This window comes from Penicillium crustosum (genome assembly GCF_028827405.1).
Source record: "Penicillium crustosum strain IBT 35664 chromosome Unknown utg000001l_segment0_segment0, whole genome shotgun sequence".
NCBI lineage: Eukaryota > Fungi > Ascomycota > Eurotiomycetes > Eurotiales > Aspergillaceae > Penicillium > Penicillium crustosum.
This window is the reverse complement of record NW_026623122.1, coordinates 1,376,679-1,392,995: the sequence shown is the minus strand read 5'-3', so window position 1 is coordinate 1,392,995 and position 16,317 is coordinate 1,376,679. Positions and strand designations below refer to the sequence as shown.

At 48.9% G+C, this 16,317-nt stretch overlaps 7 protein-coding genes across 7 annotated transcripts; 2 read left to right on the top strand and 5 right to left on the bottom strand.

The window, feature by feature from the left end:
* Window positions 1-821: 821 nt before the first annotated feature.
* On the top strand, window positions 822-2,574 carry N7487_000533 (uncharacterized protein; the record flags this gene model as incomplete). The annotated part of the gene is made up of 2 exons (XM_056868281.1): window positions 822-1,602; window positions 1,661-2,574. The coding sequence occupies 2 exons, from the start codon at window positions 822-824 to the stop codon at window positions 2,572-2,574; spliced, it is 1,695 nt and encodes a 564-aa protein (XP_056733065.1).
* A 1,240-nt stretch (window positions 2,575-3,814) lies between these two features.
* N7487_000532 (uncharacterized protein) lies at window positions 3,815-4,453 on the top strand (the record flags this gene model as incomplete). The annotated part of the gene is made up of 1 exon (XM_056868280.1): window positions 3,815-4,453. The coding sequence occupies one exon, from the start codon at window positions 3,815-3,817 to the stop codon at window positions 4,451-4,453; it is 639 nt and encodes a 212-aa protein (XP_056733064.1).
* Window positions 4,454-5,061: 608 nt separating this feature from the next.
* On the bottom strand, window positions 5,062-6,538 carry N7487_000531 (uncharacterized protein; the record flags this gene model as incomplete). The annotated part of the gene is made up of 2 exons (XM_056868279.1): window positions 5,062-6,362; window positions 6,430-6,538. The coding sequence occupies 2 exons, from the start codon at window positions 6,536-6,538 to the stop codon at window positions 5,062-5,064; spliced, it is 1,410 nt and encodes a 469-aa protein (XP_056733063.1).
* A 1,529-nt stretch (window positions 6,539-8,067) lies between these two features.
* On the bottom strand, window positions 8,068-9,030 carry N7487_000530 (uncharacterized protein; the record flags this gene model as incomplete). Its single annotated transcript, XM_056868278.1, has 1 exon — window positions 8,068-9,030. One exon carries the CDS (start codon window positions 9,028-9,030, stop codon window positions 8,068-8,070), a length of 963 nt encoding a protein of 320 aa, XP_056733062.1.
* Window positions 9,031-9,382: 352 nt separating this feature from the next.
* Window positions 9,383-10,984, bottom strand: N7487_000529 (uncharacterized protein; the record flags this gene model as incomplete). The annotated part of the gene is made up of 1 exon (XM_056868277.1): window positions 9,383-10,984. The coding sequence occupies one exon, from the start codon at window positions 10,982-10,984 to the stop codon at window positions 9,383-9,385; it is 1,602 nt and encodes a 533-aa protein (XP_056733061.1).
* A 1,692-nt stretch (window positions 10,985-12,676) lies between these two features.
* On the bottom strand, window positions 12,677-14,000 carry N7487_000528 (uncharacterized protein; the record flags this gene model as incomplete). Its single annotated transcript, XM_056868276.1, has 4 exons — window positions 12,677-12,857; window positions 12,947-13,372; window positions 13,428-13,497; window positions 13,559-14,000. The coding sequence occupies 4 exons, from the start codon at window positions 13,998-14,000 to the stop codon at window positions 12,677-12,679; spliced, it is 1,119 nt and encodes a 372-aa protein (XP_056733060.1).
* Window positions 14,001-15,580: 1,580 nt separating this feature from the next.
* Window positions 15,581-16,315, bottom strand: N7487_000527 (uncharacterized protein; the record flags this gene model as incomplete). Its single annotated transcript, XM_056868275.1, has 1 exon — window positions 15,581-16,315. One exon carries the CDS (start codon window positions 16,313-16,315, stop codon window positions 15,581-15,583), a length of 735 nt encoding a protein of 244 aa, XP_056733059.1.
* Between the last annotated feature and the right edge of the window lie 2 nt (window positions 16,316-16,317).

The following is a 16,317-nucleotide window of genomic DNA, read 5'->3' as shown; positions in this document are numbered from 1 at the left end:
ATGATCGGAGAGCGGGACTCTTGTTCCCCTCAAGTAGAGAATGCATCAGTACAATGGTTATAATAGACCATGGTATCGGGAAGATACATCAAACATGTGCTCTCAGATGTCCGATCTGCAGATTGTTTCTTCAGACCGATGTTCCTAGGTAATGCCACTTCTCGCCGAAGTCATTGGGTAGAGGATTACCAAAAGGAGATTAGCGTGATTTCTAAATTCCCGTGACTTGTCTCTTTCTCTTCATATCCCTCAACCCCTCTTAGTAGTTATTCTAGTTCCTTTGCCTTGACTTTAACACTGAATCTGGATCCAAGTTTGCTTCACTTCCGACCTTGGATCCCATCCCATCGATCTTGAATTTACAAGGTGCTGGGTAACAGCACTATTTTGTGGGTAGGTTGATATTCGTGTCTCCGGGATTGTGGACGGCAGAGGAACGCGGGGATTGGATCGAATCCCAGTTATATGTTGACCTCACCGCCTGTAAACTTCTCGGGATGTTGTTATTGAAAGGCACAAAGCTTATGACCGTGGACCACAGACATTGAAGACATTACCTCCCAATTCGACACTCAACACAAACCCCCCCGACTTTTGGATTCTTGGCACCTTCAAAAGCATATACGGTGGCGGGGGATAAAAGGACAGAGCCAAAAGGGCTGGAATATCATCCTTCTAGCATTGTCGGCGGTTGATGGCGAGCGTGGATATCTTGCATGATGACAGCTACATTGAGTATGTCTGCTCAGGGACATCTGGTCCGGATGATCGGGAATTCCCCAATTCAGGAGAACGATCACCTAGTTGACTGAATACTGACGATGCATGTAGACGGGGTGTTCAATTCGTCTCCTGACACACCCTCTACTATATATCCTGATCGTCTGATCCGTCCTCTACCTAGACGGACCCTCCGTTCACGCCTTTCTTCCGATGCTGCCGACACCCTATTCTATCCTCCTACGCCGCCGGCGTCCCAGATATTCTATGGCGTCTCTGCGGATTCAGAAGAAGCGGTGAACGAATCCAAAGTTTATGTGCAGCAGACCGTGGAGACCGAATTGTCACTAGAGGTTGACAGCCATGAATTTGAGACGTCAATAGAGTTGGAGAGCGGTGATGAAGGCGGTCCGATGGTTGTTCGGAGGAGTGGTGTTATCCGGAGGTCTTCGCTCTCACCTCCCGTGTCTGGAAATCCACACAGCTTCCCTCACGACACCCCGCACACAAAATCTTCAACCGGGGACGGTTACGACGCGTTTGAGAATACCAACAACAAGAAAAAGAGAAAGATACCTACGCCCGGAAACTTGGGAGGACACCATTCAGCTCTGTCTCCGGAGTTCGCCAGTATGGGGTTGGCTAGCTCAACCCCCGTACGGGTCCCCACCCCGACTGACGCTACTGGCACATATTATGGGAGTGGGAACCCTGCGTCACCTTTGGGGAGTGGCATATCTGGTTCAGGAAGAGGTCGATTGGGACGTCCTACTGTTCGTAGCAGCAGCAGGAATCCGTTATCGCCCAATGCCCAGCATGGATGGTTGAATGCCCGAACGCCCAATCGGCGGGACGCGTTGATATCATCCCCTGGCCCTTCTGGTATGCATTTTCCTCCTTCCTTCCCCCACCACACTGTTTGTTCTAACTTGTGTACCAGGTGAATCTACTTCGGACCAGGGAATTATCTCAACCGCGATCGCCAACGCCGCCACACACTCCTCCCCACCTCGAGGTCCCAGCAATGTCAGCCTATTGGAGAAAGAAAAAGAGAAAGAGAAAGAAAATACCACTCCAACGAAGACACAATTCACTTTTACATGTGAGTCCGACTCGTCTAAGGGCATGGCAATGCAGCGAAATTATTCGATCCCTTATCGATCTCCCACTTCACCACTCGGTCCGGCAAATCAAAAGCAGAGGGGTTTCTCTACACAAGCGACACAAACTAGCCCCGTCAACAGCAACCAGGCCCCACCTGGTACACAAGCACCCGCCCAGGGCGGGGAGCCAACTTCCGTGGGACCCAAGAAGAAACGTTCTCCAAGCAGCACATATGCACTATCTGCACGTCAACGCAAGGTCCAGCAACAGTACACTAACTTTCACCATCCCCCGAGTCTCGAAGACATCTGGATTTGTGAATTCTGTGAATATGAGAGCATCTTTGGTCATCCACCCGAAGCCCTAATCCGGCAGTATGAGATGAAAGACCGCAAAGAGCGCAAACGACTGGCGGAGAAGAAGCGACTTTTGGAGAAGGCCAAGATGAAGGGTCGTAAGACCAAGAAGGCGACCAAGAGCGCATCCAAGAATGGCTCCCAGCACCTTTACCAGCAGGGATACGACCGCGCCTCGGTGGACCACTCCTCTGCTGGCGGGTCAGGCCTTCACGATGATGAGTACCAAGGACATGAATATGATGATGATGAAAATTTGCCGATCCCACCTTCCGCCTCTGTGTCCCCCTCCGACCTCAGGCCTCCACTACCCGCTGGAAATCATCCGAAGATCGCTGCGTCTGTTCAAGGTATTAAGGGTGCTGCGGATTCCGGAGCAAGTCGACCGGCATAGTTGACCTATCGCATCCCCATGGCTGTTCTTTGGCGTTTCATCATTGCATTTGTTCTTTTTTTTTCTTGTTCTTTTTTTTCGGGGGTTGACATGGTGTTTGGGTATTTTCTGAGGGGTGTTCTTGGATTTTTGCATGCAAGGAAATCCCCTCTCAAGCATGCTGGTATGGCGAGCAACTCATCGGACTTCGTTGAAGTTCCTGGTTATTCTTTGTAATTGTAATGTCCATGATATGTATGTTCTGAATCAGATATGAAATGATCCAATGTCCATTCCTGTAGCGTGTATTCTTTTCTTAGAGACACTTCTATACTTCCAAGGTTGCATACATTTGTTGCATACATTTATCCCAAAAATAGAGCAGGGGAATTTGATTGGAATTTGATTGGACCTCAAGCAACCCGCACTTTGAAACCATCTCAAATCCCGAGTTGGCGCGCGCGAACTGAAGCTACCCCACCATACCAGGGATCATGAGTTCTGCAAGCCCTAGCCTGCTAGCTTGGTGTTAGCGTTTGATGCCAGGGGGTGTTCGGCATTCTATTTTGATCGACACGTTTCATCTTGTCGTCCCCGAGTCATTGTCTTTGGATGAAAGATGACGATACCCTGCGGAGAAACCCTACAACCGCGCGCTCAAAGGAGATTCGTTTCATCTTGGGCTGCAGATATTAGAAAATAGTAACATTAGGCTTTGTTGTCTTCAGGTTCTGACGAATGCCCCCGGGGGACAAGCATAGGGCTGGTATATAAAGAATAGCCCTGGCTGTGCCATTGATGAAATTCAGACTCGTCGTTCATTCTATTATCATTCTTCTTTCTTTTGTTCTCTTTTTTCTCTATTACACACTTTGAATACGACAAACAACTTTCTCTTTGTCTTCATATCCAGCTATACAATCTCGACAATCGCTTCGTTCCTCTTATTTGGCATCTGGTCTGCCGAATCTTGAAACACTCGTCTTATTCTCTTCGAGTTCACATTCCTCTACTTCTTGATATAATCTCTGCGCTGCGCGCCATCTCCTTGAAGGAATTACCTACATAGCTTCACTTCCATCCGCACCTTCCAACCACCTACCAACCATCACCACATCACCACAAACCAAATGTCTTTCCTCGCCGTCCCCCTCCTCAAACTCGGCTACAACCAAGCCAAAAAACACAAAGCCAAGAAAGACCTCCAAAAATACCAAAACGCGGGCGTCTACCCCCAAACTACCAACCAGAGCAATACCCAATGAGCGGCTACCCAGCGGGCGCGACGCCCGGCACAACAATGCACTTCGAGCCGCCCCCGCCAGAACAAAGCAAAAGTGACAAGCTAACCTTCATGTTCTTCACCGGTCTCCGCTTCCTCCAATTCATCTTCGGTCTAACCGTCATCGGCCTGTACGGCAGAGACGTCCACCACGACCACTCAGAGAACCACACCTGGCACTCGAAATGGGTGTACGCGCTCGTCACGGGCTTCTTCGCAACCGGAACCGCAGCAGTCCATCTCATCCTGCCGTTCATCATGCGTAAAGCTAAACTCGGCGCTGGACTTGGACCTGCACTGCTGCTGCCGCAGTTTGCGTGGGAGTTTGTTGTTACCGTGCTGTGGTTGACGCTGTTTGGCATCTTTGGGAAGATGTATATTGGAGTTCATCCCTCGGAGAGCTCGAGCTCGAGTTCGAGTTCGAAAACTGATACTACGACTTCTGCGCTTGGTGATGCGTCGAAGATTAATCGGATGCGGCATGCTGTTTGGATTGATATTATTAATTTGGTGTTCTGGGTTATGACTGCTTCTTGGGTTTTGGTGCGCTGGTTGAAGAGTCGCAGGTCGACTGCTTCTGGGGGTGCGATTGATGCTGAGAAGGGTGAACAGATTTAGATTTTGGGGGGGAATGCTCGCTTTGATAGTGGGCTTGTTCGGTGGAATCTGTTATGGATAGATGCCTTGATGGTATCGTATGGAAAATTGCCGGGGGGGGGGTGAACATCATTTGCATTTGGCTTTTCCTTTTTGTATTTGGCACTTAGGCTGGGGAGTCATGGTGTATCGTGCTTTTTGCCTCTTTTCATGGACGGAGTTTTTCCAGTACAAGGAATATCATTTTTGAGACACAGCTCGGTGGCTTTGGTTTAAATGTAATCTCGTCCGTAGAGGTTACTGTGCATACATTGAAACATAATACATAGAATAAGCTCTAAGCAGGCACTTGGATATCATGCATATTAATGTTTCTTGTATTCAATCCTCAGGCTATCAATTTCGATACAATGAGCGAATGTAACCTCTTTGTCTTCCATAGTGACCCGCATCGACTATGATGCTATCCTCTTCAAGCATCAGGCAGCATATCTGGAATCGTTAGAATGCTCTGAGACATGGTAATGTACAGTATGTTAAGAGCCGGCAAATCAGTGCGGAATCTGATATGCCTTGCCCAGAGTAATTGTGGTCCTCCAGTTCAAGGCTTTATCTCTCAGTGATCAGGATCATAGCTTCACCCCCTTCATGGCAGATGTCAGCAACGAAGCCTCCTTGACAACGGGGACAATAGTAGGCTGCACAGCCGGGAGGGTTGGGTCAACAGTCTCATGGTGTGAGACCAAGTTCTTGAAGGGCTGCAGGACAGGGAGTGTCGAATCGAGAGCATCGATATCCGTCCAGTCTCCCTCAACATCATCAGGTGAGGCAAGCTGCGGCCCACCAGGCATATCGGGATGGCTCTCCTTAACATCGAATGATGGTGTGATCTTGCAGCAGTCCCCAGGGCTCAGCATCGGGTGCCGAAGGGAGGAAGCTCTCGGAAAAGGAACCGGAGATGTCTTTTGCGCTGCTTTCGCAACCTCGATAGCGGAAGGCTCATCGAGAAACTCATCGTCGAATAGTGGAACAGACGGTTTGGCGGGCTTAGGCTCAGGCGCAATCTCACGGCCCAGATCGCGCGCAATCTGGTCTTCCTCGTCGCGGAGGCTGAGGTGCTGCAAAAGACCCAGCTCTACATAGCTGTCTTCGTAGAAAGTGTCGGCCCCATCGGCCTTGGTAGTGGGCTCAGAGCGCCGGCGGATGGGAAGTGCGGCTTTCGGAATGGAAGTCTGCGAGGACTTGCGGCGGTTGAAGACTGGGCGGCGGCGTGGGCCTCGTCCAGTGCGTGTCGCAGTAAGATATGTCTTTTTGGAGCCTTGCTGGCCCGAGTTCTCTGGAATAATAGTGGAATCACCAGCTATGGATGTCTTCTTGGAACCCTGGTTGCCAAGCTTCTCTGGCATCAGAGTAGACCCGGCATCCATCTTCTTCTTGCGACGCTGAAGGCCCACGCTGCTTGAATTGGGGGCGGGTTCATCAGCCATGCTCGCAGTTGGAGAGTTGGAGGGGTCGAGTGTTATTTTTGTGCCGAGGGGAGTATCAAGGAGCAACCGAGTTGCTTTATGTGTTTCAACCTGTGGAGGCTGCGGCTTTTTCAATATTGGGTGAGGAGTACAGGCTCCGGCAACGCAGCCTGACTGATTCTCATTGATGGGCTTGCATGAATCGTCAATATGGGGTTGACATGGTGCGATGTGGAACAAACTTGTGTTTACCTCCTCTTCTTTGTCGCCCGGCTCAGGCAACCGTGGGACGGTCACCATTTGTCCGACTAATACTGCCGGTGTCTTGATGCGCATGATAAGATGATCTAGGGTATGGGCATTTATGCTGCTCGAGAGTCGTTTGGAACCCCATATCCTCCAGAAGAGATGTTCTAGGCGATGTTCGGTCTCATTTTTGCTGGCTAGGTAGGAGGTCGAGTAGGCTGTTTGTTGCCAGTCAGCCCGTCAGCCTGTCCTCAACGAGACCAAGAGTAGGGAGTGTTATGTTACCTTGCCAAAGGTTCTTGTAAACACCATTACTTAATGTATCCTGCTCCAAGATCTCGCTGGGTGACACACTTGACATAGCCACCAGACCTTGGGGGAGCTTTGGCTCCATCTTGGATGTCCGTTTTGGTACTCTTGAGACGAAACCGGGGTGCTGAGAGAAGTAGGAGATGAGTGACGTGAGAATGGCAAGACCAAGGAGGGGTCAGCTCAAGTGATACTGTTGAATGGCGCGTGGACCAGTCGTGCTGATGTAAAGTCAAGGCTCGATTTCATCCTTGTATTCAGCACAAACAGAATGCTGAGAAGGAAAAGAGAAGAAGAAGAAAAAAAAGGAGCTCAACGGGTGAGCTTCGCAGAGTGAAGTGCTCTCGTGTTATTTTTTTGGGGTACCTCGCTACTTTGTAGTGGCGAGTTGAGGCTTTGAAGTTCCAAGATATTCAATATTGAACTTGAAGTTGATGTACCGGATTAGTTAGAGCGCTTGAAGATGCTCAACTAGTTTTTAGGTATGAAGATCATGACTGTAAAAGCTTTATGCACTCCGCACTCCACAAAGGAATCAAAAAGAAGAGAAAAGTCGGGAAGTTTAGAGACAAAGAATTTGAGGAATGTAGTACCCCAGGGTTCGCCCTTGCCTGTAGCGGTCAAGGTGGGGGGAACACCCCCTTAGATTCAAAACCGGACCGAATAGATCTTCCTTAAATCTCCCCTCTACCTTGATCTCCCTTAATCCTCCTAAATCTACTTTCTGGAACTTCGCCTTCTCGGGATTACCGGGACGGGCCGGGATTGGGCTTCACCGTTTCTATGGAAGCGCCCAGGTGAAGTCTATATTTACCACTCCGTATACAAGAGCAAGAAGGGACTACTACTGAACCACTATAAAGAAGATGAAAACACTGCAATTGAGACTAAAACATAAAAGGATAGGTCGAAAAAGACCCTTCTCATTGTTACATTCCAAATTGCGCGTCCTTTTGCAAGCAGGGATGTAGCAGAGACAGCCCTATCGGCGGCCGACTTGCCAGATGTGATACAGCACCACCCCCAATACCACCTGAAGAAAAACCCTTCAGAGCAAATTAAGGAGCTTTGCCGAGGTGACATTCACAGCCACATGCCCCTTGATTCGGTACATCCAATAAGGGAGCGTCTCCCAAGTATGCGGTATGCGGAGAAAACCCGGGGAAGCTTGTGATTGGGTCTGGTGTAGTTTCCCCATATTGCTCCACTGCAAATCCACTGCAAACGATCTAGAAGATCCAGGTGGAAAAAGTGTGAGGTCGGAAATATTCAATTCCCGAGTCGACTCTTGCAGATATCAAGCTGATACTAGGCCGTGGCCCGACTTCTCGGAAAGATTGACTATCAGAGACAACACTTCTTCAAATCTGTCACATGCTACTTCATGTGTCTCGACAAGTAGACACGAGAAAGTAGATATAGAAGAAGTGCTGGATGTCAAGACAAGAGCAAGGTCTTGGATAACAGATAGACTACCAAAAGCGGGAGACCATTGCTCTAGCCTAGATGTACATTCATTTGGCAATCATCACCAAATAAGCCATTTTCCGCATCAATTTTACAAGTCCCTCACAGTTCCAGTAGCTATCGCTTCTATTCATACACCTATGTACACTATCTACTCACGAAGCCGAAGAGCAACAACCTGTCCACCATAAGAAACACCCCCTCATCACCTCCACGAGTAGTAACATAAGCCAATTTTCCACCCGACACAATCTGCACAGAAGTAGGACCAATAAAAGCCAAGCTATCACCCCCACCACCAATAACACTCTGCGTTCCATCCGGCGAAATCTTAACAATGGAATAGGGCGGCTGCGCAACATAAGCATTCCCACTATCATCAATAGCAAAATCATCCCAATCGGACTCAGTATCACCAGCCTCGCGCTCCAGACGCGCAATAACCTGAATCTGGCCGAAGGTCTCTCCATCCTCGCTAACAGACGCCCGAGCAAAGATATTAAGCGCACTATTGGTGAAGTAGACATTACTTCCAACAATCTGAAGTCCATTGATACCAATAGGCATAGACGAGTTTGCAGGCGCGGCGAGGGCATTGTTCTTCAACACGACCTTCGAGATACCGGTGGTTATATCGACGCGGAAGATAGATCCCAGCCGCGCGTCTGCAATCAAAAGGATATGCGGCTGCGACGGCATTGAAGCCATGCCATTTAGCATGTCGGCGTCGGGGATGTGGGCGACGGTTTGGATGGTGGGGTTTGTGGCATTCTTGCTGAAGTCGACGGTGTAGATGGTTTCGTTGTCGTAGTGGTATGAGCCCCGTACCCCGCCTACGACGGCAAACTTGTCATGGCCAACGGATGCAATGCCGGTTAGAGCTGTGGCGCCGGGAAGAGTGGCAACTAGCTCGGCTTTTGGATTGCGGGATTGCGGGTTGAGGGTGTAGAGATGGGCTTTGTAGAAGGTTGTGAGGAGGATATTGCCGTTTGGACGGAGCTCGCTGTTCTCGATGTTGATTGAGCCAGTGAAGTTGAATAATTGGGTTGTTAAATGAGCGGATGCGGCGCTGGCTAGCATGGCCAGGCTCAAAGAGGGATTGAAGCGCATGGTGATTTGGGGAATATAGTGGGAGGAATGGGACTTCAACTGACAAACAAGCTATCGTGTTTTATTTACACTGCTTGTAGAGGGACTTTCTTCAGTCTTTGGGGGCTAAGGGGGTTCGGCACGGAGTATGGAAGTGGTACGAGTCGGAGATAAAAGAGATCGACATAAGAGCGAAGTAGCCAAGACGGCAAATGGACAATTTGAGGCTTCAACGGGAAATTAGCACCGAGCTATGGGAAAAACGTGTTTCATATTAATGAGATGAGCATATTTGATGGGATAACAAAGTACGCTGTGCTTTTAAAAAGCTCTTCCAAGTGGCTTTCTAACATGGCTTTATATACAAGATTCGTCACTGTACAATTGTGCGAGGTTGCTTCGTCTCACGCTGACTATCCCCAGCCTCGCAGGTCCTCTTGCGCCGCTTGGTCAAAAGATCAACAGCGAGCCTTTGCAGTGGTCGCATCAACCATTCGGACCGCCAATTTGAATATAATGGGTACATAGGCCGTTCAACGGTCCCAAATGCAAAGTCAAGCTGGGGGATTGCTTCGAACCACAGAGGACGTCTGAGAGGCTTGTTCGGGGAGTTTAACGGCAAATGACTTGCCGCATCGATTTCGATAATAATAGGGAGCTCTTGTTTGTCAAAAATCCTTCGTCGGACAAGATATGATCGCTTCAGACTGGACGCAGTATGGAGAGCCTGGGGATCGATGCATCTGGATGGTAACTTGCGGCGTGTTTGGGGACAAAGCTCCAACTTCCGTAACCGACCGGATTTCTGTGTTGATGAAATTCTATCCCATATTGCGAGGCATAGGGCCGGATCCAGTATTAGGCTGAATGCTATTTCAGCGACCGCAGGCATCCCAAATATTTTGGGATCATTTGATTGCTGGTAGGAAATAGTACATTCCATATCCAGGGCGAGGAATTCCAGTGAAGGAAACTGACCGTACGCTTCATAAAGTCGTATTTCATCTTCGCCTCCGGCTGTGCGCTGGGTTTCAATGCGCAACTTTCTTAGACGAGGACAGAGTTTAGCGTATCGCAACACCTGCGTAGAGCAACCTCCTTTCGGCGGCCAAGCTGATAAGCGAGCATATGGTCCCGGAAGAAGCACCAGGCCTTGCAATGTCGGGCCGTGATGCGTGAGGATCTTCTCAATGATGCTGGGGCCCAGGTGGCTTTTGATATTCACATAAGACAAGGGATTGATCGATGTAAACATCAGCTCCGCTACTTCTTCACTCAATGAGTTGTCAATGGTAACAGATAGGTTCTGCAGGTTGCGGAAAGAATATGTCGAGGCAAGTGCTCTTGGGATATCATCATCAATCACGGAATCTAAATCGAGCGACTGTAATTCAGAAAAGTCCGTATGTCGACTCGCTTCGTGAAGTATCTTCCTTTTTTCCCGCTCGAATCGTAATGATAGTGACTTTATTTTGCCCATCTTGAAAGCCGCCACCGACGAATCAAGCCCCTTTCCTTTGGGAGTGGCTTTGGAAAGAGGATAGTGCGACTGACTAATATCAACATAGAAATGTTTGAGATTAGGTGCGATAGACATAATCCTGTAGATTGTTTCAGTGTAAGTATCCGGTCTGGTATCATTACTCTTAGTCCAGGGACTGAAACGAATTCCGTGGAGACACGGGGACTGGATGAGATCCATCTCGCTGGCATCCAACGACATAAGATTTGTAAGGCAGAAAGCGTGGATGTTGAGCTTGCATGTTGGGTGGTATTGATGCAGGGCTTCCAGTAAGGCCCGTGGAAACGTATTGGCAATCGCGTAGTTGAGTTCCACTAGATGCCGTATCTTTCCAAGCAGTGAGACTAGTAGTTCCCACTTTGGAGTAGCGAAGAAATGACCCTCCGCCAGCCTTTCTGTCACTGGGTTGAAATGGGGATCGTCTTCTGGAAAAGGAATGTCACCCATCGCCATCTCGTAGTTGGAGCTCAGCTGCAACCCTGTTTGACCAAATTTCTTTATTTTGCTTTCAGTGATAATACGGCTTGAATCATGCAGTGTGGGGGAACCCACAATAACCTTGGAATACATAGCTCCCCACAAAAAGAGCTATGTCACGATGGCTGGGCTAGACCCCTTAGTGCTACCCAGACAAAGGAAATCTGAAACATCTGCTCCATGTCTGGCTAATTAGCTATCCCAGCACCTCCTTGCGGAATGCAAAAGTCGAACGTATTAATAGACCTAATCTGACTCACCTGCATTCCGGGATGCGGATAACCTGGAACTGGGAATCCCGGGCGGAACAGCTTCCGATCTCTCCATCACTACGGAGTACTTGCTTAGTGGAAAATCTTTGGATCGCTGGTTTTACTAGCATGGACATCCAAAGAAAACTCCTTCGCTATACTATCCCTAGTATCGTCTGAAGTCAAATAGATCGGATAATTGGAATCCCTATGGAACAAATGATAGAGGACGTGTAAGCGGCTGACTATTCTTGTATTTGATATTTTAAAAGTGCCTACTCGGATTTCAGAACCTTAGAAGGTACTAGTGGACCTAGGTATGGCTCGGGACCTTGGTAGTTTCCAAGGTTGTGTTTGTACAGATCCATGGATGCGATCTTTAAGCCGCAAACCCTAAAATTATTTGGGCCCAAAGCGTTGCCTCAAGGAAGGCTCCAACCAGGTACTGTGCTTGCCGAGGTTGACCAACTGGAGACTTCAAGGAGTCGTTCATCCACCGTGCCAGCTCTCCAGCGTCTAAGATTCACCAAATTACCCTTATATCCTGTAGCCCTGTGCCTCCATGACCATAACCGGAAAACAAGTCCACTACTACGTACTTTTGAATGAGGCTCTTGGTACTGTTGGTGCCTTATACTTTGGGTGTCAGTATGGGGGCCAAAGAGTCCCCCCTAAATTGCATTTATTTCTCTCCTAACCCATCTTTCCAGATGCTTCCCCCACCTCTACATGACGATATCTTCTTCTCCTTAGGTATAAATCTCGCCAAAGAATCGCTTTCGTTCCTTCTGGGCCACATCCCACCCAGCTGGGCTTGTAACGTACTCACCCCGCGTCCGCGCAAGTCAGATAGCCCGGCTGGGCCAATCAGATATACATCAGTCGATCATGAATAAGCTTCCGCCGGAAATTCTGACTCTGATTTTTGCGGAAGTTTGTGTCCCCAGTTACTCTACTCCCGGCTCTACTAACAATCCTTGTAGATTTGGGATTTGTATCCCGAAAGTCTACGAGGCTTGAATACAGTCAATAGAGTGTTCTACGATACGGCTGCGCGCTTTCTGTGTAAAACCCTCACTATTCGATTTTACAGCAATCAGGAGTATGAGCAAGCCGTTACGAATGTGTTGACTCGCCCAACAAATGCCAACTGGTACAAGCATGCCCGGCGGCTTGACATTATCTCAATGGACTTTTAAACCAAGTCACTTTTAGAAAGAGACACGAATTGGTGGAGTATTTCTCGGGAATTTGAGGCTCCAAAAATGCAAAACCCAAGAGGGGCGACCAAATTATCCCGCAATTCATGCCGTAAAATATGACCAGTCTATATCGGATTTGCATCTGCAAAAGAAAGGCTAGTACCATGCAACAGGGAAATCACGAAGGGATATTAAATAGCGCGCAGGTAGCGTGGTTAGGTCACCGTGTAGCCACCATCAACGCGGAGATCCGCGCCAGTGATATACTTGGAGGCATCGCTAAGCAGGAAGGTTACGGCACCCATCAAGTCCTCCGGTGTACCCATCTTGCCAGCGGGAATGAGAGAGATCCATTGGTCGCGAAGCTGGGGATTCTCATCAAGGATCTTGCGGGTTCTGAATGACAAAAACATCATTAGCACCAATTCCTTTCCAGAGATTTCTTTACTCAAATGTATCTCTTCGTCCATGTAGGGGGTACTTACAGAGCAGTAAGCATATAACCAGGGCTAATGCAGTTAACACGGATATCATGACCAGCCCACTCCACAGCGAGCGAAGCAGCAAGGTGACGCACAGCAGCCTTTGCGGCGTTATACGGAGCCTGGGGCTGGGGAACATTAACAATGGCGCCGGACATGGAGCCGATCATGACGATGCTACCGGGTGCCTTGCGCTCGATCAGGTGCTTCGCAACATTGATGGCGAAGAGATATGTGCCATCGACATTGACGCCCCACAATTTCTGAATACGATCAAAGGGGTAGTTGATAGCCTCGAAGTTCTCGGTGAAGCCAGCCGAGGTGACCAGGTTATCGATCTGACCGTGCTTGGCCAGGACTTCGGCCATGGCGTTGCTCACAGAGTCGGGATTGGCGACGTCCGCGTAATGGGCTGTTACATTAGGCATTCTGTTTGGAATTAACCAGTGCGGCGAGATGGGAAGGTATGACAATGGAGACTTACTCTTCCAGACCGGGATTCTCCTTGCGGAACTGCTCGATCAACGAAGCAGCCGCAGACTCGGCTTCGTCCTCTAGGATAGATGTTAGATAAATTGTTTGTTTCGGTTATTAGTGGTGATTGTAAAAGCATACTGTTAAGATCGATGATAGCCAAATCTGAGCCGGAAGCGACAAGACCTTGACCCATGACCAGTCCCAAGCCACGAGCACCACCAGTCACCACACTGACTTTGTTCTCGAGGGAGAATTGGGCTAGAGTACGCTTGAAATGCATGCCGCCGCGTCCCTGGGCCACAGGCTGGGTGGGCATCTCGCTGTCGGGAGGGTACTCAATGTGTACGCTTTCATCGGTACGCGCGAATTGGCCCTCCTTCTCACCAGAAGCACCCTCGGGAGCCTTGGTTGTAGCAGAGAGGATGGGATCCTTTGTGGAGCCATCGCTCTTCTTCTTTCCGAGTGGGGCGGTATATGAGAAAGAGCGAGTGAAACCCGTAGCTGGGTGAGCGGCTGCAAAGGCAGGGCGGGCGGTGTTTAGGGCCTTGATGGCATTTCGTGTGACTGTAGACTTGAACATTTTGAAGGTCACAGATTCGAAACGCACTGCAGCCGTGGGGGTATAACGTTGAGAGAGATGCGATATATGATCTATGTACGGAGAGTAAAATTTGGAGAGAATTTATATTGGGGAGAGGGAAGGGTCTATCCAGGGGAAGCTGGGGAAGCTGAGTGTCTCAAAGAAAGCAGGTCATCGGACCTCACCTTTTTTTTTTTAAGGGCTCGGGAATGCAACAATTGCGGTGAAAACAAGCCAATTGACAGCGGACGTGGGGCTATTGAACGGAGGCAGTTTAATTTATCTTCTTTGGTCTTAAAGGAGGTTTTTTTTATTCGTTGATTTAAATCATAGCTTGAAAATATAGAGAGGCGAGACCGTAATGTCAGGTCGGCGGGTACCAGTTTCGCGGTATCATATTATGCATGGAGCACTAGTTGATGATTTCAAGTTCTCACAACACTTTATATACCTATCTGAGACTATTCTTTCTCATTCGAAGCTCCTAATATTTAAAGCTTGATCTTAACATTGAAAGAACTACACATATCTTTCACTTTTTTTTTGCTATTTTCGAATGGATCAGTCACTCCCTGCACTTCGGGGACAACCCGCATTTGCCACAGGCCAATGGAAAGCTCGGATTGACCTTCTTGTGTCATTTTTGTGTCATGCAGTTTGGATTTTGCATTTTGCCACCGAGTAATATTTTATAGAATTACCCGGTGAATAAATAGAGCTCATATAATTTAGGGTACAGGGGACAACAGTCAAGATTTGACTATTGTCGAATATTTGAAGTAAATAAAAGTGGCCGGGGTAAATAGTGGACCATCCGGGCTTATGTGGGGATTGACCCCGTTTGCCCCGGTTTTGTAACATCTCCACCGGGCCACCTCCCGAGGTCTTAAGCATGCAGTCAGATGACCATCATGATTCTCAACTTATTTGCTATTAAGGTGCCCTTGTCAGTAATTTTACTTCACACGATCAGTATACATATGGTGAGAGTCGAAAACACACTTTTCCTCGGTTCCTACCCGAAATCACGCTAAGCCGTATTTACATAAACTTGGAATCGCCCATCTTCCAAAAAGGGATTGGTCAAATATTATGCTTTCTCCTGTTTCTTACGGCTCAACACATGTCACTGTGTTCGAGAGCTTCATCAAGCAGCTTCTTCGGCAGAGAGATCCAGCCGAAATCTGTCCTGGCCATGAATAAACGCATAGGCATTACGTTGATACGGTGGTAAGGGAGCGGGGCAGCTCCTGTATGATGGATTTGTGATACAGCTACATTCCCAATCGGCTTCCATGCTTTCCAAAAGGAAATTGTCTCTAGAACCCTAGACCAAGACACGCTAGGCCAAATACAGATAGTATGGATGCAGGGGCAATTACGTCATACTAACAGAGTTCGGTTATTTCAAAACATCAATACAGCCAAAGAACATGACTTGTAGTTATAGGAACCAATGGATTGTCAAATACGTGGTTACTAGGTAGATACCCAGTGAATCATCACCAAAATGAAATTATCCAAATACAGTATAGCGAGGTGAACTCAACATGAGACAAAACATATTAAGGATAACTGGATCATGCCTTGGTAGCAAGATGCGTAGTTTCCCATTCAAGCAGAGTGTTGTCATTGAAGATAGTGTCAGGATGAGTGGGGCCTAGAACTCGTCGCTGCTTGACCACGCAGGTTCGAAGCAAGTTGATTGCTTTCGTATGCTGACCGGTAGATTCCCAGGTGAAAGCTAGATTGGCCATGCTAGTCAGCGTGGAGGGATGGTCCACGCCGAGCTTCGTCTTGCTCGTCTCCATGACCTGCACCTCGAGCTGCTCCGCCTCTTCCCACCGGCCCTGGTTCCAATACGTCGACGCCAGGTTGGCTATGCTACTCAGCGTGTCGGGATGGTCCACGCCGAGCTTCGTCTTGCGAGTCTCCATGACCTGCACCTGGAGTTGCTCCGCCTCTTCCCACCGGCCCTGGTTCCAATACGTCAACGCCAGGTTGGCCATACTAGTCAGCGTGTCGGGATGGCCCACGCCGAGCTTCGTCTTGCGAGTCTCCATGACCTGCACCTCGAGCTGCTCCGCCTCTTCCCATCGGCCCTGGTTCCAATACGTCGACGCCAGGTTGGCTATGCTACTCAGCGTGTCGGGATGGTCTACGCCGAGCTTCGTCTTGCTCGTCTCCATGACCTGTACCTGGAGTTGCTCCGCCTCTTCCCACCGGCCCTGGTTCCAATACGTCGACGCCAGGTTGGCCATGCTACTCAGCGTGTCGGGATGGTCCACGCCGAGCTTCGTCTTGCGAGTCTCCATGA